This window comes from Cololabis saira, chromosome 20, assembly GCF_033807715.1.
Source record: "Cololabis saira isolate AMF1-May2022 chromosome 20, fColSai1.1, whole genome shotgun sequence".
Classification (NCBI taxonomy): Eukaryota; Metazoa; Chordata; class Actinopteri; order Beloniformes; family Belonidae; genus Cololabis; species Cololabis saira.
In genome coordinates this window covers 27,830,772-27,858,742 of record NC_084606.1, presented here as the reverse complement: position 1 = coordinate 27,858,742, position 27,971 = coordinate 27,830,772, and the positions used below count along the sequence as shown (strand labels likewise).

The 27,971-nt window shown below is 40.4% G+C and overlaps 1 protein-coding gene across 1 annotated transcript; it reads right to left on the bottom strand.

The window, feature by feature from the left end:
• Nucleotides 1–59: 59 nt before the first annotated feature.
• On the bottom strand, nt 60–27,971 carry LOC133420734 (B-cell scaffold protein with ankyrin repeats-like). The gene is made up of 15 exons (XM_061710520.1): nt 27,586–27,971; nt 26,942–27,337; nt 21,585–21,724; nt 21,371–21,509; nt 21,127–21,269; nt 18,581–18,695; nt 17,722–17,918; nt 5,672–5,731; nt 5,120–5,306; nt 3,398–3,466; nt 2,623–2,807; nt 1,123–1,189; nt 964–993; nt 668–744; nt 60–546 (listed from the first exon to the last, which is right to left on the bottom strand). Exons 1-15 carry the CDS (start codon nt 27,596–27,598, stop codon nt 520–522), a joined length of 1,845 nt encoding a protein of 614 aa, XP_061566504.1. The 5' UTR covers nt 27,599–27,971; the 3' UTR covers nt 60–519.

Sequence of the window (27,971 nt, the reverse complement as noted above, 5' to 3'; positions counted from 1 at the left end):
GGGGGGAAAAACAAATATGAAAATGTAGACATTTACAAAATCATGAAGAAATCACACTATTGGTCGTTTTTTGTATATTTTTCATTAAACAGATTATTCTGATGAGACTAAATTAACATGCAGTGACAAAACACATGAGCATTTTTTTTATTATTACCTGTACAACAAAACTAAGATCATGGTACCAACATTTTTCTTTTAATTTATTTATTAGAACTGATCAGTCTTGGTGTGGTAACCTTTTAATGCCAGAATCATAAAATAAAACAGGAAATCCCTTTTTTTTTTAACTCGAAGTGATTATTATATATATATAATGTTTTTTTTTAAGTCTAAAATTTTGTTTTGCTTTCTAATTATTATTTTTTTGTATTACAACGAAAACAATGGGTCATTTTATTTACTTATTTCATAGACTTTTTTTTAAACTGCATCAGGCATTGAAGGGTTAACTTGACTGGATATTGAAATTATCGCATGAATGTAGAAATGGCAGACAACTTATTTAAACACATGCATTCATCGTTTGTCAGCTTTCCGAAAGATCTGCAGAGAAAAGGGGAAAAAGAAGAGAAATATGATCTTGACAGCTTAACAGATGGTTATCTATCCAGTGATGTACTGTAATTCTTCCAGACTGTGATGTAGGATACTGAAGTAGGCATACCTGTCCTTTAAGAGGCTTGCTGTAAAAGTCCGACTCTGCTGGTTGGCTTCGTCTTCGACTTTCATTTTCCGGAGCACCTGGGGACGGGAAGATTTCCCATTATGTACAGCTGAGCAGTAAGTTGTTCAGTTACAGGAAATAAAGACTCATGAAATGCACTACATCCAAACCCGGCTTTGGGGCTTTGATTAATCACAGTATTAACTCTCCACCGCTGTAACTGGGAACAGAGAAACCGGTGACGGGCAAACAAAGGTTTCCTCTGTGCACTATGAAATAAGTTTTTAATGACTCACTTGACATATGATGCACAATGTTGATTCTATCTGTAGGGAGAGAAGAGTTTCTGAGCCGTTTACAGCATTCCGTTTGTACATTTTATTTCAGTGTTGGCTGAGCGTCTTGGTGATGATAGCGAAGTTTAGCTCATTCATGCAGGACAGGAGCATATTTACCATAGACGCTCTCGTCACTGTCTCTGTTGTTTATGTTGCTGCTTGCTCTCCGGTGATTCAGTTTCACCTGTGGAGATGAAAATCATTGCTGTACAAAACACCTTCTGTGTCAATCAGTTATAAAGCCCTGTAACATGTCCATCGTGCTACGTCAGGCTACATTCTGGCTTTGTGAAACAATGAAACACAATAGTTGTAGTTGATGCCCTTTTTTTGTTTGCTTGTTTCTCAGATCAAGAAAAGATTAAAAAAAAAAAGGCAATCACCTTGTGTTTTCAAAAAGCACAAATATAAACATACAAATTAGTCTTAAAGCCGCTTTATGTAGGAATATCATTTATGACCACATGGGGGCAGCACATCACAAGAAAATTCCCATATCGGCCCTTAGTGTGAGAAACAACAAAGTGCACCTCTAGTGGGACAAAGTTGTATCACAATTTGTGCCGGCCCGTCCTCACTTATTGGAACAATACTGTGTATGCCCTCATGTTGTTACAAGTGGTATTACCACAAGTGAGTTGTCACTTGTCTTCATTGTCAACACCTGTGTCTCGTCAGCTTGTCATAGACTCTATAGGAAGCAGATGGTTCACTATAAGTTAGCCATTTTAACTTGGTTTAGCTCACGCTAACGTATGATGCTAAGTAGCTTTACTTTACTATAGTTCTGATGAAATATGTCAAACCATCCTTATTTCTGAAGTTGTCACCAAATCGACATTTGCAAGGAGTAACATCAGAGTTAAAACAAGGAAAGGGGCCGGCCAGTCAAGCTTGCTAAATTACAGCACCCTTGCAGTGCACCAGGGCTTTGTCCCAACTGGCTCCTGGATCATTCATCTGTGCCACAGGAGGGGAGCCCTGGCAAAGGACTTCAGTGAGACTTCCCCTTCAAATGTGGTTTTAGTGATCATGATGATGATGATGATGATAGAAATGAGGAACAAGGGTCCCACAGCTGCCCGGCGAAGCTCCTGTTTCAAATGTAATTTCAGTGGCGACGTCAGAAGTGATGCAGGCTTGTCGTCCCCAAGGCTTAGTCAGGGCCGGGGTTTGGCTGATGTCCATGCAAAGGCGGTCGGTCTGAAAGGATAGTCTACACAGAGGGTTCCTTGGCCAGAGGAGTGAGAACCCAGCCGTCATAAAACCCTGGAGCATTGCAAGGTCAGTGCTCAGGTCAAGTTAAAAAAATTACTTTTCCCCCGTTCAAAGCTCCGGAGTCAAGATACTGCAAAGCACTGAGCAGCTAAAATGGTAACTGCTACTCATTGTCTATGCCAGCTGTCAATCAAAAGACAGCGCCCCTAACTATGCATACTTGATGTGGTACAAACCAATTCACTCACATGTTTTTTGTTCTTGTACCAGGCTGCAAATATGTTTCTTATTTGCAGTAGCATTCTAGTCTACGGAGAGACTAAACATTTTGCAGCCCCCGGTGGTCAACTGTACTTTTCCAAGTCAGTTTAGGCAGCGAGATGTTGCTCTCGGTCCTACCTCCTGCTTGGACTCTGCTTTCTTCTCGGCCTGCTGCCAGTCGCTGAAATGCTCGAGAGCCTCGTCCACAGTGATCTCTCCCTCCTTCACCCTCTGCTGCAGCTCAGCCAGCTGATGGATTCTGTGCATCTGGTTGGGTACAAACGTGTCGTAGGTGGAAGCGATGCTACCTTCTCGCTCACGTGCTGCAATGAAGCACACACACCGTCAAAATGTCTGCTACACAGCTTTTTTTTATTCATTAGATGTTAACGCTAGGTTTGACACATAATTTTTTTCCTTCTTGGGACCTGATGGTGTTAACATGTGCTAGCCGCTTATTTTATTGCTTTTTTATGGTTTTTCACTCCTATTACCCCGCTTCTTTAATGACTCATTAAACCATGGCAATTACTATTTTAATTCAGCAAAATACCACCAATTTCTTCACTGCCACCCTGCAGGTACCTGGACACGAAAGCAGAATAGTCAGCAAAAATAATCTGCACTGTAAAACCTTTTCTTAAACTGAGAACTGACGTGTTTAACCTACAAGTCCCAAATTGCTCATAACAATCCTGCAGTTAAAAAATAAATATGTTGCAAATAAAAATGAACACCTCCATAATGGGTCTTGCTCATTTTTTTTAAAGTGTGAAATTTGATATTTTCCAGGCTCAGTGTATTTGAACAGCACTACTCAGTCAGGACGTATCAGTCCGGCACCGCAGGAGCAAACATTACTTTAGCAGTATTAATGACCCTAATGACCCGTTATAGGACATTCAGCACTCGCCTTGTTTACTGGGAAGTGAATAAAGATCCCCGTCCCCCTGCGGTGTCTTCTTCTTCTTCTTCTGGAACACTGTAAACCAACAGAAGCTGCAGTTAACATCGTCATTATAGTCCAATTTAAAGTATTTTCTCAACCATACAGTATCTCGCATGCAAAAAACATTTCAGCCTCTCTTCCACAAGATGGAGCCATGAACCAGATTTAAAACAACAATCAACTGGTGGATGGTGCACATCTTGGTGTGAATAGTCAGTAGAAAAACCTACAACAGAGATTTTCAAACATAATAAATAGCATCTGGTTGTGTGTAAGCGGGTACATGCAGAAAGGCAGATTGTTGGTTTCTCCCTGTTAAAAGACTCGTGTTCGGTTCTGGATTGAATTAGACCCCATGAATAATGCTTTTGGTTTGGTAATGAGCGCTCAGAATGAAAGGCGACACTGTTTGGCTGTCAGAGGCGGTGGATCTGCGGCTGTGTGACCAACGCTGGATGAAAATTCAACATCCACACCCTGGAAGATAATCTCTGCCCGCCTCCCCCGCAACAGCATCCGTCTTTTCCATTTCGCATTTAAATACAGGCTCTCCTTTTTCTGCCTGTCCTCATGATGGAGGCTCATCTTTATGGCTTCATTCAGAAAAGATAAATAAATAAATAAAAAAAAAAAAGATTAACTGTTTTGCTCTTTGTGGAGTTTACATGTTATCTAATCCCCCCGGATTAGATGACGGGACCGAATTTCATTCAAATTTCGGCATTTGGGAGCTCAGCACGTAGCTACCGACAGAAACAGACTCCTCATTATTTCCACTTCTGCTGTGTTCAGCCAATAACTGGCTCTTCGACTTATCCTCCTCCAAGCCTCATCTCTGCTGTCATATCTCACAGCGCGGCGGTGGGAGTGGGGAGCAAAATATGATCCATGTGTGGTTTGAAGCTCCACTGTCTGAATAGATGGAAATCTCTCCTTTCACTTGTACGCTCCTGGGACAGCGACGATGGAAAACATGTGTAATGACTTATTCTGGCCGACTTGGCCTTGGTCTGGCCAAGATTGGTTGCAGATGGCAGCTCAGCCTCTCTCCCTCTATTACTGGGGGGGATGTTGGAGGTGGGGGGGGGGGGTGTAGGATTCGATGGAGCTCTCATTTTCTTGTTTTTGCCTTTCACACCGACTCCCCAAATGCATCCTCAATAAAAGAAGCAGCACAACAGAGGGAGGGTGTCTACTGAGCAATTACCGTCACTTTTATGTGTTTTGGCTGCGAGCGGTATTGAGGGACAGGTGTAATATTGTTTCTGGGAATTACAATTAATTTGTGGACGCATGTGTTTCAAGATGAAACTGTGAAGTCTGCGCTATTTTAATGATTCATGAGCCTCGATAATGCCAGTCACTTTTGGATGTTTCGCCTTCATGAAATATTCACCGAGATGAAATTGAACATTGAGTGCGGGCCCTCGGCGCAGGCGAACAGGCGCGTCTTCCTCCGGCCCGGCTTGTGTTTGTTGTGCAACAGGGAGCGCCTATGTTTCTGTGGTTTATTGTATCATCAAAGTTACGGCGTCTCATAAAAGACTTTTCATCTGGGGTTGATGGTGACGATGCATAATCCAGGGACTTTCTGTGAACTCACTCAGACTAGTTTTTACTCCCCAAATTGTGTATATTGAGCTCAAGTCTGGGGGAATCGTAGGGATGGGGACGAGAAGCAGTTACCTTGGATGATGTAAGGGGTCTTGCTGTCTATGATGTCGGTGCTCTCCGGACGGGGAGTGGGTGCCGGTGGGCGATTGGCAATAGCCACGGGTCGCTCCGACTTCAGGATGGTGTCATATTCATCACTCACATCCAGTGGCGCGTAGAGTTCCTCCTCCTCCTCCTCCTCCTCCTCTTCCTCCTCCGCCTCCTCCTCCTCCTCCTCCTCCTCCTCCTCCTGCCCCTCTTCGTCCTCACTTTGTTGCTGCTTCTGTTCGTCTGCGATGGAAAGAGAAACCTCACACACACAAAGTGTTTCCAGCACTACTGCTTCAGTGTCGCGCTGCGGTTGTGCTGCTGTCATTTCACAGCAGATAGGAAGTAGCGCTACATGATGTCCCCATCAGCAAGGGGAAACTATTCAGGCGTGGGAAATGAACGGCAAACCACCATAATGGTTTGCTGGGAAAAATAATAATAATAATAATAATAATAATAATAATAGCAATAATTCCATTACTGGCTTTCCTTTTCTTTTCCTTTCCACTTCCAATCAGTCCCTCACTCACCTGCATTGCGCATCATTTCATACACGCCGGCGTCGCCATTGTCCTCTTCTGAGCTGAGCATCTTCTGTAATGGCAGAGCACAACAAGATGCGCATCAGCCGAATCACAAAGAAACAGCCCGAGAGGGGGCACTTTGGACCATTTCAGCACAACAGTTTTTCATTTGCTTTGTTCAAGCGGCAGGTTTGTAAAAGTAGCTGTTTTTGTCACCTCGCAGCCTCTCTCCAAGGCTTAAAAGTGAAGCATAAAACACGCAGGCTGATGTCGGCCTGCACACAGCGTGCTGCAATACTCAGTGTTTTCATGTCAGTTGAGACAAGCGACTATGTTTTTCTTCATTTTATGCTCGAAGAACGATATCAGAGCCATAACACGAAGTGGAGAAGTGTGCCGTGACGCTGCCTGCTGGCTAACAGAAAGCAGTTTTTCCTTTAACAACAAAGAGTCGGCCTGTTTGCTAATTGCATGCTGGGAGACAGACAGGGGTATGATCAGGGTAATTATGAAATCAGACAATCTTCCCCTTTCAGTCCAAACATATCATTTAACAGGCGACTCGAGACCCTTTGGCTTGATTTCAGACTGCACTCGTAATCACAGAAAATAGGTGTCAAAATTCACAGAACGCCATCAGCTTCTGGTGATGTGAAGCGCAGAGGAAGTGAATCATTTGAGAATTTACATCAGAAACAAAGAAAAGACCGATTAATTATTCAGCTTGGGGGGGGGGGGGGCTATTTGAAAATGTGCTATAATGTTCTAAAGGCTATTTAAAATGTTTTTTTGCAACATTTGTAATACATGACTGCATTATAGCTTTTGCAAATAACCTGATTATGGTAACAAAATATGATCATAATATGCCTGCATATGATTACACATTAGGATTATATGTCTCTTTTCTCCGTTTTAGAGATATATTCACAATTCAACAGTGAAGGCGTACATAATAGGCAGAATACATACCATATAGCTGGATTTATCCAAACAGCTCCATGCAGTCTCTTACTCTGTCTGCCGTTCCCAAGCAACGCAGCCAATCATGACTCAATTACAATATTGTACTGTTCATAGAACTGCAAATTAGGTATTGGGTAGCATGAATACATTAACCCACAGTAGATATTCTAAGTAGATGCAACAGGTTGTAAGAACTGGATTATTTACCAGTGCTTGAACACTGAATTTTAATAGTCAGATGCGGTGCTCCAGCACAGTATGGTAATTTAAGATATGAAATCTGGACAGGGGAGGAGTTTTCATTCACCAACTGCAAAAGCAAAATCCTTTTAGAGATGTCTGAATCCGCAGCAGCCTCCGGTATTCCAGATGAATTCAGTATCGGGGCTGCGTTTACACCGAAAGGAAATCTGGAGGATATAAAATATATATACATATATATATATATATATATATATATATATATATATATATATATATATATATATAAAAGTATCCAAGATGGCCGCCGCTGCATGTGGAGGTGCTGCAGGCAGGAGTAAAATTCGAACAAAACCTGAAATCTACCACCCATTAAGGACAAGGCAGGTAAAATAGGGAGTTTGGAGAACTATAGACCCATCGCCTTAGCCAGCATTCTTTCAAAGGTTCTAGAAAAGATGCTACTAGATAGACTGAGTGAGTTCATTTACACCACAGAACATCAATTTGGTTTTAAGCCTAAGCATAGTACAGATCTATGTATCTATGCCTTGAAAGAAGCTGTTGAATCTTACAGAAGTCAGGGCTCTACAATGCTTTTAGGATTTATTGATGCTTCCAAGGCATTTGACAGAGTAAATCACCATAAGCTTTTTACTAAACTCATGCTTAGGGGTGTGCCTGGATGCATCATACGTATCCTGGTTTACTGGTATGGCAAGCAAGGTATGCAGGTTAAATGGGGAAACAGTCTATCCTCACCCTTCAGTGTAGGCAATGGTGTACGGCAGGGGGGGCTTCTGTCTCCAGCCCTGTTCAACCTTTACATGGACAACCTGTCCAAGCAGTTGGGGAAGTGTAAGACAGGTTGTCTGATAGGGAACACTCTGTTAAACCATCTGATGTACGCAGACGATTTGGCCATTATGTCCCCCAGCACTGTTGGGTTCCAGCAGCTGTTGGATATATGCTCCGAGTATGGGGTTGAGTTTGATATACAGTACAATGCAAAAAAGAGTGTTGTATTGATATGTAGGACCAAGGAGGATCAGATGCTGCACTTTCCAATGTTTTACCTGTCAGGGCAATCCCTTTGTGTGTCTAACTGTACAAAATATCTTGGGCACATAATCACTGACAAGATGGAAGATGATGCTGACATGTACAGGCAGAGACGCATGTTGTATGTCCAAGCAAACATGCTAGTCAGGAAATTCCATTATTGTTCCGATGATGTGAAAGTGAGCTTGTTTCGTGCTTACTGCACCCCTATGTATGCAGCCCCATTATGGGTCAACTACAAAAAGGAGACCCTGCGCAAACTTCAGGTAGCATACAATGACTGTCTGAGGATACTGCTGAAAAAGCCCAGGAGTACCAGAGCTAGTAAACTCTTCTGTGACTCAGGCCTAAGCACTCTACAGGCTCTCTTGAGGAACCTGATGTTTAGGTTTATGTCTAGACTTGATGATTCGCAAAACTGTATCATAATGAAGCTCACAAGCCCCAGATGCAGTTCTGTCAGATATCAATCCTATCTATGGAAACATTGGTATGGGTGCCTTTTAAGACTCTCATGAATAAGAGTATGTTTTTATGTGTTTATGTAGTTGTTATTTATTTTTTATGTTGTATGTCTTGATATTGGGTCTAGAGCCCGTAATAAAGTTTATATATATATATATATATATATATATATATAGGTAAAGAGTGTAAATTGAAACGTGGGCTGGTCTGAGCTCCCTGGAGCAGCACTTTGCCGTCTCTTCAACATCGTGGCGCCAGGATGGGAGTGTTTGATGCACGGCAGACTGCAGAGTGAAACACTGGACTGTGAAGTCAAAATTCCTCCAGCTAGTTCTTTTATTTTATTATAAGAAAACAAAGTGTTCAATTCAGCAGGCAAATTAATATTTCACACTATTACAAAGCAAATTTTTCCTTAAAAAATGTTCGTTTTCTTTAATAACAAACCATGTACAGTACGTACTATTGAAGGCTGCAAGACAGAAACATGAAAATAAAAACAAAGCCATGCACCTATCTCTGTGAGACTCAAAATGATGCACATGGAAGTTTTTTGCAACAACCGTCTTACAGTTTTCTACTGAACTGTTTTATATTTAAGAGAAGGTTTTGCTAAGCTCAATACTAATATAGTAAGAATGTAAAGCAGAAACAAAAAGCAGAGGAAGAAGGAAGAAGAAGTTTACACCAAATGCGAAATCGTTCGCAAATGAAATAAACAGACGTGTTTCATGTGGACGTAGCTACAGGACCTGCCAGAAAGAGAACGCCGTTGGAGCAGTAAGAGTAAAGAAGGAGAGACTGCAGTGCACGTTAACAACAGATGTTGTTATCTGAACTGTTGAACTGTGGGGCCGTGCTCTTTGTGTCGTCTGCTGGGAGAGTTCACGTCTGTTACCTGCAGATGCTGCGTGTGGTATCAACAGCTCCAGTGTTGCCAAACAATCGTGGAGATCTCTGGAGATTTCAACCTCTATTCCTATTACTACATCTGAAATTTTCCAACAGTTCATCGATTTATTTATACTTATTTTAATTTCTATTTCAGTTCCTTCAGTTTGCTTTTTTTGCACTACTTTATACTACAAAACAGATACATGATTTCCCTCTGGAGAATAATTCAATTAAACTATTAACAGACTGAAAGGCTAATCAATAAGCTATTCAATTCTATGCAGTTCACTTTAACCTAATCTAATTTGCTAGGAACATTCTGCTCTCTTATTAACATTTGTGCCTTGTTTCACTTGCGCGTATGTGTTATTATGATGTGCCCATAAATCCATTCATTCCTACACGAATGAATGGATTTGGAAACATTTCCGATTTTGGATGTGCTAGCATCCCATGCTAGTTGGCAAATCACAAACAAGTGCCAGTCATTTCAAAAGTAAACTACATAGGCTACTGAAATTGTCTGGACTACAGGCTTCTCAATTCAACATGCAGGTGTCGGCTGTCAGTCAGAAACTAAAAAAATTGGGTTGCAGCAATGGCAGCAATGTTAGCAATGGAGGGTTGGTAATCTAATGGCTACAGAGGTGGCTTGGGTCTGGATGACCCAGGTTCAAGCCCCGGAATGGCAACCAAGATCCACCTTGGGCCCCTGAGCAAGGGCTTATCCCTAATTGCTCCATGGCGTGTGTGTCTTAGATGTAAGTCGCTTTGGATAAAAGCGTCTGGTAAATGACAGTAGAAGTAGTAGTAGTAGCAATGCTAGCATCCAGCCTGCTGTTCCACAACTGTGCTTCTTCACTTTGAACACCAGGGGGCATGTTTCATATTTCATAAAGATCAATGAGAGTAAGAGGAAACCAGGTGTTACCATCAAGCACCATCCATCTTACTTCTACCCTGACCCTCATGCATAGACTGTATGAAACAATGGAGGAAGCATTAGGTCGCATGACCAATTGGTTTCTGAAAAGTGGTTTCTTCGCATGGGGCACAGCCATGTAGCTCAGCAAGTTGATGGGAATACGTCCACTGCACGTCAATCAAAGTTAGCTCTGCTCCCAGTTCCTTCAGCCAAAACCCGCCCCAAAATATCTGGAGAGTTGCTGTCGACGGCGATATAAAAAATGTCTGTCGCCTTTATCGGGTGCTGGGTTAATACAAACTGTTGGTTGCTTTGTTAAGCGCGGTTAAAGACGATTGTGAATGAGGAAGTGATAAAGACTAGCTATTGGCTGAGCCAACTGTCAATCAATCATGTTACATCAAGCAATGTTTTGATCAAGCAATACATTTATTAATTATATTAGAAATACATGTATTGCTTTAAATAAACCCCTCCTTGCATGGTACAAAAAAAAAATCACCCCCCTCAGAGTTGCCATGGGTGTGACATCAAATGATTGAGACCAAAATATTATTTGAAACAGCTGTAAATTATTAATTTCTGCTCTAAAGTTGGACATTTTAGCATGACGATTACGCTAGCATGACTGTAATTGTCATGCTTCTGCACTTAGCGCAACCATGAGTACTATGTATTGAACCAGCGTAATTTTTTATTTCACCAATGAGTCAACATGTGAAAAAATATATTCGGCTGTTAACGTCTCCTAGCAGCTCTGCAGATATTTCGGCAAGATTGGCTGATGGAGCTGGTAGCCAGGCTAACTTTGATTGATATACAGTGGGCGTGTGGGTTGCCGAGCAACAAGGCTGAACTCAGTGTAAGAAAATTGGCTTTAGAACTGCTCTTCAGACGCCGATGGGACTTAATACTTTGTCCATTGGTTTTTTCAATGGCTTACTCACAGTTTAGCACAGTAGCATGCTAACATTTGCTGAGTCATTCATACGTTCAGGCGGCCATAGAGATCAATCTCATACGCCAGAGTTCAGGAGTCTACGGGATTCATTATCCAGGAGCCATGAATGTCGTAAATAACCACCTCGAAGCTGAAATGTTTTACTGCCCGACTGGTGCTATTTGCTCACATGTCAAGGGTTTACTAAAGACTATCACACTGAAATATTTGAGCCTGTTCCAGAGCTGTGCAACCGCAACGCCGTCTATAAAGCAACTCTGCCTTTAGTAATAAAGGCAACACATAAATTTAGTATTGTCCTTTTTAACCTTATGTTAGTGTTTTGTGTGCGTGAAAAAAAAATACTACAAATCATTTGATCTGAGTCTTAGACAACAGAAAATAACTTGTTTTCACCATAACAACAAAACAAAAAGGAGAAAATCTTTCAGCCAATTCTAAGTACGCCCTTATTACGTCCATTGGATTAAAGTGTGTAGGTTGCTGCCAGGTGCTGTGAATCATCAGCTCTTGATTGATTGATCATCAACCGCTGTGCAGACCTCTATAAAAGACTGCAACATTAAGTTAACACAGTGCCAAGAGATGAAAAACACAAACAAGGATCAATAAAGAGAGCGTATAAAGCAATTTCCAAACCACTTGAAGTTCAATGATCTAGACGTGAGTAGATTATTTGTAACTGGAAAGCATTTCAAGACAGTTGCCAATCTTCCTGGGAGTGGATGTCCCTGCAATTTGCAATTTGAACAAAAGTGTTCAACGGTGAGGTGGGAAAAAAAATTTTTGTTGGCAATAGTGTGAAGATTCCAGCAAAGGTCAATAAAACCCAATAAATAAATAAAACCCTACGGGCCTCAGTGAGCATGTTAAATGCTAAAGTCCATGACAGCACAATTAGAAAAAAACAGTTTTTAGGAAGAGCTGGCCGGAGAAAGACTCTTTTGTTTAGAGGGAACATAGAAGCATGACTGAGGTTCACAAAACTGCATCTAAATAAACCACAAGACCTCTGGAACAATGTCCCACGGTCCACGGACAGATGAGACCAGAGTGGAGCCGTTTGGTCGTAGTGCCCGGATGTATTTTGGAGGGAAACCCAACACAGCACCCCATACCTATTGTCAACCCAAATATAATGCTGGGGATAAGCAAATGCCCGAAAAACCTCTATTCACTAAATGCTGTAAAGAAAAAAAGATGTGAGAGACTGATAAAATCATACCGGAGATGGCTAATTCAGGATATTCCGGTTAAAATTCAGATCTACAAGCTATTATACCATGGAGGGATATTTTTTTTTCATGTTCTTTTTTTCTCTTTTCCTTTTGTCCTTATTTTTCTAAAATTACTGGCGTACGATGAAAAGGGTCATTGTTTATCTGAGGTTGTATTTGACTAACGCCACTTTAATCAAATAATTTTTTTCAATGTTTTTATTCCAAAACACAGGATTCTCTGAGGGCTGTACTAACTTTTGCACACGACTGTATAAACTGACGGATGAAAACAGTTTCCTCATACAAAATAAGAGGGAGGACAGCAAATTATTCAAATGATAAGCAAATGGTAAAGAAATCTCTGGAGCTTTTGGATCTTGACTGTACAATTGCTGACTAAACAAACAGAATACGCAAACATGCAAAATGATGTCTGTGGACCCAGATTGCCATACTACAGCGTAGCACTGCATTTCACCTAAAATGGCTTTCTTATATATTTTCTGAATAGTAGTGTAATGTGCACAGGCAGTGCATGCAGCACATAAATTGCTTGCGTTTATTGGGCTCTGCTCCACATATGAGGACGCATGGTGAAATCTCTATCTCGCTTTCTATCTAATGCCAAGTGACACTTAGTCAAAATTATGACCCAGTATTGAAATATTAAACAGCGGCCATGCGCATTCGTGTTTTGTAATTCTCCACGAACATTATTACAGTCTGAGGACCTTGCGTTGTAGATAACAGCAGAGCGTTTTGCGTATTTCTATTCTAGTTATGTTCCTGCTGAATAATTCAGCCTTCCCCACAGGAGCAGTTCACAGCTAATTAACAAAGAAGTGCGATGCCAGGGCAGACTGGTGGATGTGACGCAGGCCCTGTGAGTGATTCAGCCCGCGTAAGTGGCAGGGGACTGATCCATCTAGGATTTATTGACAGAGTGCAGCTACACCAGCACCCAAATCACTGAAGCATCGCAAGTTGATTAATTGGAGGTAAGAGAAATGCTGCAGACTAGTTAATGAAAGTGCACAACCTCACCGAGAATTTCTCCAACATGCTTCACAAGCACTGGCTGTGTGTATCTGTCTCAGATGTCACGCTGCAGTTTAATTACCCACAAAGAAAATCAAAAAGAAATGTCAGGCGCTTATGTATTTTGAATTAGTCTGTTGTGTTACATTTACGGGCTTGCCCTGTCGGTGAAACGTCTGCTTGACTCTATTGCTCTCCTGTCATCTCATTCCAGCTTTACAGCGAGCGCTCGCTGAAGCACTCTGATCAAACCATGCTCAGGCTGCAGTCGCTCTCAATTAGCAGAGTTGCTAGGAGGATAAGTGCATTGCGACAGCTGTTGGAGTGTCTAAATTTCCCCCGGGGCTGAGTACTCCATATGTTGACCGACAGCATCAGAGAATGTTAAAAGTTGGCAATAAGAGAAAGGAAGATGGCAGATGAGGGCTGAGGTTTCCTAATGAAAGAGTGAGAGAATTATATTGTTGTCTGTTGACAACAGATGAGACGGAGGGGATTCAGCAACTGGCTTTGAATGGTCGTCACTCTAATGGCAAAAATAGACGTGTCATTTGTATCTAGTGACCCTACAGATCATCTTTGGTTTTGTCTGTCAATGTGTCACAACATCAACCCTTGAAATGTATTTATTTTGCAATTTTGTCTCAATTTCTCCCCTTAAAGGGGATTTTTTTTTCTTGCCACTGTTTGGCTTAAGGGTTTTCTCCCACTAGGGGAGTTTTCACCTGCCATTGTTTATATAATAATTGCTCGGGGCGGGGGTCATGTTCTGGGTTTCTGGAAAGTGCCTAGAGACAACTTGAAAGGTAATAGACCCTATATAAATAAAATTGAACTGAACTGAATGGAATTTATGGATTTTACTTTTGCTTAAATTATTAAAATACTTCCAGTTTTACCTCATACTGTAATAGCTGAACTAATACAGTAGCTGCACACCGGTTTCAAAAGATGTATCCTTGCAGGAAGTGGGGGGATGGAGTGAAGTGGTGGAAGTGGAGTGGTGTAGCTCACTCCACCTCCCAAAGCCAGCAGCTATGACCAGAGATGCAATGTTTTTACTCCCTGCGGTACTATGAACAAAGCAAGTGATTGTCATTTCATACATGACATTGGTTTGACTTATGAAAAAAAAAAAAATCTTTTTTAAGGTCTGTTCTGCTGGTACTTGGAGTGATTCATATGTGCGACCTTTTTTTCTACTGTCTTTTTATTTATTTCCACCACCTTGTTAGCAGTGTAATTACCAGTTACAACACCTTATCCTGAAAAATTGGGCCACTGTGTGAAATTAATCAAAAACAGTACATAGACAACTAACCAAACATACCGCTTACATAACCTTTTCTTAAAAAAAAAACAAATCATCTTGCCAGTGGTGATTTATGAGTTTTTGTTACATCTTTGTCTCTCTGTGAACGGCTGCAGAAGGTGGAAGGGTCTACTTCAGCCATAAATTGGATTATCGAAACGTCTGAAAAACGACCTTGTGCAATCTTACAAAGGCTGTTGCGATATTGGACAGTTTTTTTGATTTAGAGGAATTTCTCTATAGGTTTTCTTTTGCAATACTAGGGAAAAGGGAAATGTGGCTAAAGGCAGTTTGTTACCAGGAGCAACAGTTGTTCTCTCCGGCTTGTCAGGATTTAGCTGTAAGCAGTTGTCAGGCATACAATTTTGATAGTGTTAAAACAATCAAGTCATCATAATTCTTTGACATTACTGAGCTCAAATTAGAAATATAACTGGATCTCATCAGCACAGAAGTGAAACGGAACATTAAAACTGTTGATAATGCATCATAAAGTCAGAAAATGAGAAGAGTGGTGGCCCCAAAACAGAGCCTTGCAGAACACTACAGGGGTCAGAAACAAAATCACTGAAGGGGACAGTAAAGCTATATCAGAAATGTAGAAGGAACACAGTAATGCAGCCTATGGGTCAGTTTACCTGCATCTGATGACTTTAACAAATCATTAAAGCCCAGAACGGGGCGGTTTTGGTGCTTAAGAAACCCAGGACCGAAACTTATCTTTAATATAATGTCTCCCTAGAATAGCAGTAATTGCTTGGCCACAACCGTCATCAGGAACTATGATTGTTTTGTGTTTTATTTAGTTTTTCTTTAGTACCTTGGTCAGCCTTATTTCCTGTCTTGTTTTGTAGTTCATGCGCTTTCCTTCTTTATTCAGTTTTTGTTTCTTGCCCTTTGGTCACACCAGGTTTAAGTTGCTGATTGCCTCTCAGATGTTTTGTATTATGACCTCCCTCCGTGCATGTTGCCAGGTTTTCTTTCTTCCTTGCCAGATCGCGTCACCTTTCATATTGTTTTAGTCCTGCTTCCACCGCGTCTCTGTAGTGGTTTTGGGAGTTTTTTTGTGAGTCTCTGCCCTGCAGTACTTTTGGTTGCGTTCAGCCAGAAAGTCATTAAAAACTCTTAGTTTGTTCATCCGCCTGCATCCTGTGTGTTCCTGCATTTGGCTCCTCACCACGAATCACAACAGTTCCTCCACCAACCGCAACCTGCTTCATTCAGAATTTGATGCTAGCCACATGTTTCCGAAAAATTGGGACATAGTTGGTCACCGCTGTGTTCTATCATGTTTAACAAAATTGTGTGCTTGGTAAATGAGAGGACTATTTGCTGTAGTTTTCAGGGTGAAATATTTTCCCAAGCATGATGTATAATTCAATTCTTGTTCGTTTGAGGGCCTCATTTATTTCATACTCCGCCAAGTGTCAGTGGGCGACAAGCCTGGACTGCAGGCAAGCCAGTTGAGCACCTGGACCCTTTTATTACACAATTATTTTCTCGTGTATGTGCAGAATGTCATTCAGCATTTAGACTTTACCTCCTATATGACAGCATGTCAACTTAAAAACTGAGCTGATTACAAAACTGGATGGACCCTCAATAATCTTAGCCCAGGAGTGTCCATGATGTCAACAGTGGTAAAAACCATTTAAAATTAAGCAACAGTTTACTTAAATTAAATAACTGCATGAATGCCTCCATAATATTACAATATTATATTATTACATGCAACTCAAAGGTTAATACTTTTGTAATAAGTTTACCTAAAAGAAGAGTTCAACCCCAACTAAGGTAATCATGCATTTCCTGGAGCCTGTTGTGCTATTTATCCATCTAAATAGTTTTGCCATGTCTACGTTTGCTCATATTTAATGAAACCAGTGTGGTCTTGTTGTGTTCAAAGCACAACAAAAAAAATACATTTGAAGACTTTAGTAGTGTTTTTAGCCTTGACATGATTACTAAAGTAACACCACAAACTAGTATCATGTTGTATTCTTTTTTTCTCTCTCAGACAATGAGCTTAGCATGTTTTGTTTTAGCACATTGACTTTTGGAAAGAGTCACTGATATTGGGTCCTTCAAATGTCTTTATCTGCGCACCAAAATACCAATGCGATCCAGTCTCATGACAAATGAGAGAAAGCAGATATCTCCATGGGCAATAATTTAAACTTAGACTGAAACAATATGCAGTGCAAATATATATATATATATTAAAATTGGGGTGAATTTAAGCTTTGAATTTATTTTTCTCTCCTCTGAAGTTGCACAATTAGAATTATTCAGAACTTGAAGATAAGTGGTGTTTTGGGACAGCTGTTATTCTGAGACATAAGACTCGAGCAAAGCGTTTTTGTTTTGCATCTTATTTCCTGTTTTTCCTGAATTATTTAGTTTTTGTTGCCTAATGTAATTTGAATTGGAAATAACTCTGACCCTTGTCCTCCAGGTATGTCAGAACAGGAGATGAGCATGCATACAGCTGCAGCTAATAACTTTGGATTGGCCCTTTTTAGCAAGTGAGTGGCAAAAGTGCTGCTTATGTATTAGTTTATCCTTTTAGTCAAATGGTAGGTTCAACAGGAGTCTATGAGGAAGTCATTATGCAAGGACATTTCTACATAAGTGGCTGTATTAATTGTCTAAATGTATGCAGATGATCTGTGCTGTGCATGAACAAACAGCCTTTCATGATTCTGTGGGGGGAAAAAGCCACCATCCATCCTCAATCTGGATAGACAGACACTCATCAAATGCAGGCAAGGTTGCACCAAACAAACAACGTGGGCTCACTGCTTTCCACCATTCAAGCCTCTGTATTCTGCTCAGTTTTGATTAAGGGCCTCTCAATCACAGTCTGAAGGGCATTTTTAAATGCTACCCTGGATCTCCAGGCAGTAAGGTTTAAAACGTAGATGTGCATTCTGTTATTTTCTTCAACAGTGATCAGAGAATCAGAAATACATGTAGATGCACAGAAAGAGAGAGAGAGAGCAACAAATACAGTTACCAGCGTCTCCTTCAATAATACGTGAAGCTCTGTGTGGCCGTGACTCTTGGCGATCTCGGCGGGAGTCTGTCCCTGGCGATTGGCTGTGTGCAGCGCTCGATCGGCACCTGGACACTGCAGAAGCAGGCCGGAGATGCTCCTGAATCCATATCGAGCAGCAAAGTGGAGGAGGGAGGGAACATCTGCATGGTGGGGCTCTGCCGGAGAGATTTGCTCATTTTGATTAGGTGTGAAGAGGAATTTCTAATCAATCTGGTTATGCATGAAAATTATCAGCTGTGCACTTATTTATTTTTAATTTTTTTCAACACATAATGTTCTTGCTTTAACTTTCTTGACTGGGCGATACCTTAGAGGTGACATAATGCAAAATGGACAGGCTAACACCAGGAGAAGCAAAGAAAGGCAGGTTGGAGGCACTTATTGACCGGTTTGTCATGGCAACATCTCCCTCTGCCCTTTTTAGGCAGAATCAATCCCAGAAGCTGATGAAGCCATCAGTCTTCTGCATAATGAGCCAAAAAATAATGGAAAGCTTTTTTTTTTTCATAATGGATATTGTTCATCATGCAAAAGGAATGCTTTCCAACTGTGAGCAACAGTAACGGTTCATTTTATTGCATAAACACATGGCCAGAAGGAGAGATTAAATGAAATTTATATTTGTATTTGGGAAACACTTTGTGGCTACTCCCACTGCAACAAAATATTTCACAAATTTGCAAACTTGTACAAATTTTTTCAAAGTTTTGCATCAGATACTCAAAGTCCAAATGAGATTTGAAAAAAAAAGTGGTAGAAAGGTTGTATTTTTCTGTCTTTGTGTGCCCACTAAGCAGTGAAGTTAAGAGGGGTTTACCTCTTTCAAGTGCAGTTTCAGTCTTTAGTCCCTGAAAGCCTTCAGTGGGCATGCTCTCCAGCAGCATTGAAGACAGACTCTGATCCAGCTTGTCCACAGAGGAAACCTGAAGAGCCTGAAATCCAGACACACTTTGAAATCTTATCCTGGGTTTCAGCTAGAAAGAAAAGTTAGAAACATCCCCCTGCGAGGGCTGGTGTAATGAAGCTGTTGCATCACAAAAACTTGTAATGATACAGGAAACGGCTTTAGAGATACAATGAAGATGCAAAGTTTAATTTAACCACACACCCTTTAAATCCCTGCCTCCACAGCCTTCATTTTTAGTTTGTACATTGTCTCGGCAAATTTTCCCTCAGGCGTTCCTCAAATTTGCTTCTTCAGCAAAACCGACCTGGTCAAATCAAATATTTGTTAGTGAAAGACCGATGAAACCGGCTGACCCTTCCTTTTAAGAGGGGAGAAAGGAAACGGCGCCTTACATAAACAACCGAGTCAATACTGGTGTTCTGCATCTTTCTAATTGCTTTAGCTGTGGATGGATTTATGAAGCAGTGAAAGGCTCATTTTTGTTGCTGAGTTATGTAACGCATAAGCAAAATAATATGTGTAGTGCCTGGAAGTATATTAAGACAGGAGGAATAAAGCAGCCTTCAGATGGACCCTTACTAAATCAATGATTGACTCTAGTTATTTTAGTTTTTTTATAGTAGTTTTTGCATGTACATTGTTCATACTATCCAAATAGTATTTTACTTTCCATTTTACCGTGTAGCCCCCGACAGAAACACAAAAACTGGTTATTCTAAAGTAAATCTCAGCTACTATACCAAACATTTGAGAAAGCAAAGTCATTTCCTTGTTTTGAAGTTAATGAATCAGCTTCCATAGAGTCAGGGAATAAAATTGAGAAAAGAAGGTCAGCAGATGGGAAGATGCCCTGCATTTCCGTTCCTGCTGGTCACGCTCGTCAAATGCTTGATCCTTCATTCTTTGTAATGAAACTCAATAGCTTGTTTTTCTTAGACTGTCCCTGCCAAGTAAATGCCAACATCTTTATTCACTTCTTACATATAATCTCCTTAAAGAGCAGCTTTCAACAGGGGGCATGAAATTGATGTCGCGCCTTGCTTTATTTAGATGCCCTATTGTATTCTCTCTCATATCTTTTCTATGGAGGCACTTGCATTAACTTCAGGATTGTATTTTTATTCATATATTTTTTACCCACACACTGTTAGATTAAGCTCTAAAAATCATATCTCAGTCTATTTCAATTTCTTATCACCAAATTCTAAACATATTTTTGCACCACAAGTTGAAAGAGACTGGATTTAGTCATTTTTAAACATTTTTTTAAGTTGACAATATTTCCTGAGGTCTTAAGGAAATTTGTTTGACAGAGAGGCATGGAACAGTTTTTTTTAACCATATCTTCACAGCTCTGTTCATAGCAGCTGATTGTTTTTAATGTTTTTAATTGGTGTTACAGCTTTTTGCAATTTCAGAGTTTCAGCAAATGGGACACAACAGGAAGGTCGATGCATATTTATACTCTGATCCGGCTCTGTGATGTCTCCCTATTCTCCAGCACCAGACGTTGTTTTATTCAGGACTGCAACTAATTATGTCAAAAGCTGGTTAATACCTTGATTGGTCGGATGCTACCACAAACTAAAAGGGTAATGTCAGCTTCTGGCAAAGCATCATGATGTCACAGGCCAAGCCAATGGGATACTGTGATGAAGCCGGTCTTGTGTTAAGATATACCGTATATGAACGCTCGCTGTGTTTATTGTTAAAGCAAACAGTTTTGACGGCACAAACAGGAAGAAGTGATCCAACCATTTCTGGACTTGTCATTGTTGAACATAAGGTAATTTCTCATAAGTTGCTTAATGATAGCTTGGTTTGGATCTCTGCGTTCCTGACCTGCAGCAGGGGTTGTGCACATCCACGAGGCCCTCGTTCCTCGTGGAAAGCTTGAATTTGAGCAGCGAGAACACATTTGAGACTCTGCAGGCGTTCAACCAGTCAGTAAACATTTCAGACGATATCATCTTCTTTAAAGCAGCATAAAAGACATTATTTGATGTTAAAAAGAAATAAAAATCAGTTTCATTTCATTTGAAGGAATATTTGTTTTACTTTTGGAGGCGAGCTCTAACGGTCTTCTGTCCCTACAATCAGCAAAAATAAATTAATTTGGGATTCTTGTCTTGTTGAGAGAGAGAGGGACCAAGCAAGAGACATAGTTTTTAAAACTAAACTTAACTCCAAGTCAGTAGGTGGCGCTGTGGACACAAAAACAAGCAAAACTTTCTTTGTCCCTTCCGGTAAGGTCCACCTTCTCGCTTCTTCGCCTTTTTTTCCAATTTGTAATTAGAATGAACTTTTTTGATCAACTTTTTTTATCCAAACTAAGCAAAACATAACCAGGTAACCACTCTAGCTTGCACAGCTCCCATCACTGCAAATCCTAAATAAAACAAACCCCGATGAGTTACTTTGTCAGACATATCCATGTAGTGGAGACTCGGTTTTACCTGACACATGAACGCCACAGGATCAGCCACCTTTGCCAGCAGGCAGGTCAGCTCCTCCATGCTAGTGTGGTACTGCAGCTGTGTGCTGATCACTGACTTTCCACCACTGTAGACGTTCACCCTCACATTCCCTGCTGGGAAATCTGCAACGGGGAACGTGCAGGAACGATACATGAGCAGGATCAAGAGAGAAGAAAGTATTCCACCTTTCACCTGCTGCTCAGGTGTTATTAATTTTACTTACCTGGTGCACTGACGCTCAGGATGTGCTCATTCCAGCGAGCAGGCTTCACTCTCACCTTCTGAGTCTCGGTGCTGAATTCGACCTCACAGTCGCAGACAGCTGACTCATTTTTCAGCAGAACGAACACCTCGGTGGAGCTCTGCCAAGCAGACCGTTCAGAGTTATGGGGGCTTCACCAATAAACAAACTGGATCACTAAAGGAGTGTGTCTCACCCCGCAGGCAACTCTAGAGGGGATGACCGCAACGTTAGATGTGACCCCGTCAGGTCTTGACGGCATCTGCTTGGCCTTCTGCTCGGGTCCAGATGCTTTACGTGTCAAGGGGTTGACATTTGATGATGTGGCTGATGCACCTGTGAAAAGTGGATGTCGAATGTGTTTTATGCTTCGACAATAAATACAAAATGTGCTTGGGTAGCAGCTCGCCAGGTGCATGCTAACTATGCTCGATGAGGTTTCTGGGCATGGTTGTTAATATCGTCTATTTAATTCCAGTAGAAGTGACAGCCATTGACAGCATTTTGGGTTTTCATGGCTTTTATGTGGGTAATATTTTTGCAAGAGAGAGTTTTGCTTATTCTGTGGTTTCTTTAAGCACCACTATATATATATATAGTGGGTATAGTGGTGCTTAAAGAAACCAATTAACCAAATTAATTAATAAATAAATCATTTACCCATATATTCACAGAGATACAAAAAATATTATATAGAAAAATTCCAGCTTTAAAGGGTAAAAGGTAGTAAAAATATTTTATATCAGGCAAGAGGTCTGAGCTTAACCCTTTAATGCCAGATGTATCAGAAGAAACTGTACACAGAAAAAAAGAAAAATACCTAATTTATTCAATTCAATCCAATTCAGCTTTAACACTATATGGCCAAATTATAAATGCCATCTCAAGGCACTTCATTATAATTAAACTCATTCCATATTACTCCAATTGATACAAAGCCAGCTAAAATAAAGAATAATAATACAGATAATAATAATTGACTAGCTAAGGAAATCGAGAAATAGGCTGCGTCCGAAATTGCATACTTCCACCCTAATGAGTATGCAAAATGAGTATTCAAGATTTTTTTAATGCGTCCGAAACATTAGAACGTACTCAATATTATGTACTATCCATACTCATTCCGGAGAAATTTATTAGTGTGGATTGATGGACACTAGCTAAGCAGAAACTTCCCACAATGCAATGCAGCGGTGTTTGGTTGCTTTTATTTATTTATTTTTTTTCTTTCTTTAAAAAAAAAAAATGTATTAACAGACAGTACAAACAGCGACAAAAGACGACATCAGTTACAATGATATGTATCTAGGTGTGTGTGTGTGTGCGTGTGTGTGTGTGTGTGCGTGTGTGTGTGCGTATAAATAATATGATGAAAGTAGATAAATAAATTAATATTAATTTGAGAATAAATAAGTAAACAAATAAATAATTATCATATAGAGTGGTGTAGCACGATATAATATAAGTATAGCATAATAATATAGTAATATCCTGATATAACATAATCATTTTTATAATATTATAACATATAACAAAATTATATCACCATACTATAATATATAACAATATAATAATACTATAGTTTAACATACCAAGAGATTTCATAACTTAATATAATAATACACTATGAAACAATATATCATGATAATGCCAAGAATAATTATTAGAATTAGAATTGGCAATTTATATATTGCAATAAGGGGTGAGGTCAGACCGGGGCGTCAGGGAAGCGAGCAGGAGCCCCCACCAGACTCCAGTTGCCCGACCGGGGGCCCCAGAAAGAGGCAGGTAGGATGGCAGTGAAAGGAAAGCCCCCCTCCCTTTTTGATTTTAAGCATTTTAAAATGTTTATATATATATATATATATATATATATATATATATATTTTTTTTTTTTTTTTCCCCCTTTTCCCTTTCCCCCACCTCCCCTCCTGATTCATTTTGTTTAATTCTGTGTAATGTGATTTAGAGTCAGGGGGGATCGCATCTTGGACCAACCAGACCCAGAAGAGGCTGCCGGCCCGTTGTGGATCGACTGCCTGTACTTCTCCTAGTCTGGGCAACTCCCAGGGTCTGGGCAACTCCCAGACCCTGGGAGTTGGGGGTCTGCCCGCTGAGGAGAAGCTTTCCAATTTTTCATTATACATTTATTTTATTATATTATTTGTTCCCCCCCCCCCCCCCTTTTTTTGAGAGTGAGAGAGATGGGGTTCTCCCACACCTGCCCCTGACCACCACCCAGGGCCCCGCCATGGCCCCACAGAGCCAGGCTTGGAGCCCCCACCCACCTCCACCCTCAGCCAGTCCAGCCCGGCCCCGCCCCCCCGCCTTTACTATATTTATAATATAATGATAACTTCATTATCATGATTACTGTTCAGATTAAAAATTAATATAAAAAAAATAATAATTTAGTTGTGATGATGGTTTGATAATAATAGCAATGCGAACCACAACAGTAGTAATAATAATGATAATATTCACAATCATGATCTTAATCAGAACCAACATATTTCACTCATCAAAAATGACAGCAACAATTATTGTTATCACCACAGTCATAATCATGGTTGAAATAATGATAATAATGTAATAATCATAACAATATGATAATGTAGTAATAATAATAATAATAATATATAATAGCTATAATATATTTAATATTTGGTGATATAAAAATGTAACAATAGTAATATATAATAGATATAATATCTAATAATACTATATATAATATATGATCCTATAATAATATGATCATAATTGATAAAAATAACAATATAGTAAGAGTTGTAAGTGACAACAAATGAACAGAAAAGAGAGGTATTTGTGAGAGGAATCAGCTCTGGATGTATTGTAGGAAGGGGGACCAAGTGTTTTCATAGTATGAGATTTTATTTTTCAAAGTAGCAGTGAGTTTTTCTAGGTTTGAGTGATCTGTTAGAAGATTAAGCCAGTGGGTTATGGATATCTTTGTTCTGTCTTTCCAGTTCAATAGTATGGTTTTCTTGGCGATAGTTAAAGATATTAACACAAATGATGTGTGTTGTTTGGGTATATGTGATGAAGATAGGTCACCAAGTAATGTTATAATGGGGCTTATGGGGATGCTGAGGCCGAGCATCTCTGATTCTGTCCATGACCTCCGACCAGAAGTTATGGATGGGTGGGCAGTGCCAGAGGGCGTGGATGTAATTATCTACGGAGGTTGAACAGAGTGAACAGGAATTATTTTGGCTGAAACCCATGCGGTAGAGTTTGTGTGTGGTAATGTGTGTTCTGTGTAAAACTTTGTACTGAATTAATTGGGTTTTGGAGTTGCAGGTCATAGAGAAGGTGTTATTGCATATGTTTAGCCAGTTGGTGTCTGTCGGTAGGTTGTTGAGATTTGTGGTCCATTTGTCTATTGGGATTGATATTGTGGTGTCATTGAATGCTAGGATCTTGTAAACTTGAGAAAGTGTTTTCTGAGGTTTGAGTGCTTTAAGCTTAGTGTATAGGGGAGGACTGTGATTACTGAATTCTCTAATGTTGATGCTTTTCTTTATGGCTTCTTTTAACTGAATAAATTGGAAGTAGCCAGTATCCGGTATGTTGTGTTCTTTTTGGATGTGGTCGAAGGTCATGAACAGGTGTTTGGTTGCTAAGTGATACGTATTCAGTATGTCATAAGTATAATATTAAGTATAATGATATTATTATATAATATTAATATTATAATATTCGTATAAAATAATATTATATAATGTCATGTTGTTTCGGCCAGGATAAAGGGGAAATAGCGGAGCGGTTCTGCTACTGCTGCTGCGACACGTCACTTCCTCCCAACGGCAGGAAGTGACGTGTGCGCTCTGAATAGTACGTCCGAATTAATGCATACTATTGATATTTACTCAAAAGTGTGCCGAACTTAAGTATACTTTTTAATACTGTTTAGTATGGCATTTCGGACGCACCGTTTTCCTTGATAAAACCTCCTATCCTGAGCAAGCAGCAGGCGACAGTAGAAGGCAAAACTCCTCTATAGCAGGAAGAAACTTCTGGCAGAACCAGGCTCAGGAAGGGCGGCCACCTACCGACTGGTTGGTGATTGAGAGGACAAGAAATAACTTCATGTATAATGATACAAAATAATGATTGCTTAGAAAGTGTTCAAAACAAAATTGTGGGTGTTGTAGAATAAACACTTCAAATGAAAGTATTTTCTGGACATATTGTTTCTTATGTCAGGCTTGAGAGGGTTTGAGCTAATTATTAGTCTGTATTTTGATATTAAATGATAGAAGTAGCTGAAGTGTAAAACACTGTACGTGCACGCCGTGTTTACATGTTACATCACCGTGACAACGATGTTACGTCACTGAGCTTCATACTGGTGCCTATAAACGGTTGCCTAGTTACTCAGGAGTGAAAAAAGGTTCCAATTATGATTCAAGATTCATAAACGCTTCTTTGATTCCCATGTTTAACATTAACTTACATTTTATGGCAGTTTCAGGAACCTGCCGCAGACATTTTCTTTACGCAAACACATACAACATTTTCATATTGTACTATGAATACTGTTAGTATTTCTGGGTTAAAGCCGGACTATTCATGAGAAACCTGCCCTGAGACTCTTCACTGTGTCAGCGCCATGAAGTGATGTAGAGTGATCTTGAATTTGCATGGCCTGCGGTGAGTAATCACTGGGGGCCAAATTTGCATCAAATGTTCCCGCTGCGCACACACCTGTTTAAACACAAGCCCACTTCACCGCGTTTGGATTTCGCACAAAGAGCGCAATTAGGAAAAACGAGGAAGGAGGAAGCAGATAATTGGCAGGGCCAAAAGAGGACATGGCAGAGATGAGCAGTCTCTGTGAAAGACGTTGCTGCGGGAGCTGGAAAACACTGGAAGGCGGTCGTCACAACACAAGGTTCTCATGGAGAAGTCAGCGAGCAGGTTTCCTGCTGCAGATGAAGAAGGTTCTGTTCCTATCACATTTATGGCTCGTCAATACAGCTTTTCCTGAAGCATGGGCCAATGTAAAGAAGGGTAACACTTCACAATAAGGGCCAGAGAATAGCTGCAGGAGGGTTAATGGGCAGAAATGTAGGGGGTCATTGCTGATTAACCATTATCTAATGATGGGAAAGATGGCTGATAGGTAATAATACATCCCTTGCTCAAAATTAGTACGTTTATCAGAATAAGGTTATATTCTATCTTGAAGGATCACAAGAATTTAAGAAAAAATTGACTTCTTACTCACTTCTATGTTAATAATTAGGAGTGTTACAGAACTTTTTTGAAAGTAAACCTGGTACCACTTTTGAGGAAAGTGGTCATCGCCAGTTATCCACAACTTCATCAATCATTTCTATTGACTGATTATTACATAATGATTCAATAACACTGGGCATTGTAATCTGTTTTCTAATGACGCATTACCATTAATCTGGTTCTTCATTAAGAGTTATTAGTAAAACTCTAATTTACGAATCATCAGTTATGAATTATTACTGATTTTAAACAAAAATAAGAAGAAAAAATAAAAATCTTGGAAGTAGATACCTTTTCGTGCAATGTCAACCACAGTGGACAGGTACTCTTGCGCTTCTTGTTCACTGGAGATCTGCAGGCACTCGTCGCTGTTGAGGGGGACCCGGTCCAGCAGGGGGTTCAGGCTGTCCACCCCGCACAGCAGCACCACCACCTGAGCCGCAGGACTCAGCACCCGGCAGAGGAAGAAGCGCCTCAGCTGGCAGAGACCCTCCAGCATGCCGTTGGTGAGGATCAGGAGCTTGCAGGCGTAGCGGGACAGCCTGAGAAAGTCGTCCCTCCGGCTGGTCACCGTGGTGATATCATAGCAGCAGATCCCAGCCTCTGAGATGGGACCAGTGAAGACTGATTGAAGGTAGGACGCCCATTGCTTTGCCTCCGTCTCGTAGATGATAAGCAGATCCTCGGCTACAGAAAGAATAACAGAAGTCCATTCAAAATGTCACGATTTCCCATCTGCCCACACTAACAGATGGACTACAAAGCACGTATTCATTCAACGTCCTCTTCAGCTGACATACGTGATAGTAGAGACTTTTTACCACAGATGCTTTGCAGAAAGAATCACAAATCACCAAGACAGTAGAGTATAAATCATTTCCATCAGCATGTGCAGTAAAGAGTGGATGAATTAAAAAAGCAAAGGTGTTTCTTACCTGTCTGGCTCATCTCTACAAAGCTGCGTTTGTTAGCAGGTCTTCAGCGTATCAGGAAATGCAGCAGGGCTATTTTCATGACAGGGCTAGATAAGTGGGAGTTTCCTGATGTGTCCTGATGTTTTTCTTTTTCTAAGCAACATGAAACCTGCTCACTGTTCTGGTGGCAGTTAGGGTTTGGTATTTTAATATCCAAAATAAACAGTTCGCCAACAGTCATGAGAGGAAAAATCCCCTCCTGGCCCTTGGCTTAGGGCACAAAAAGGTCATCATCTGCTCGTAGCTTGATCGTCAACGTTATACAAGAGCTACAGAAAGTGGTGTGCAAAGATTAGTTCTTATAAATATGTAGTCATAGAATATGAAGCTCTAAAAAGCCGACATCT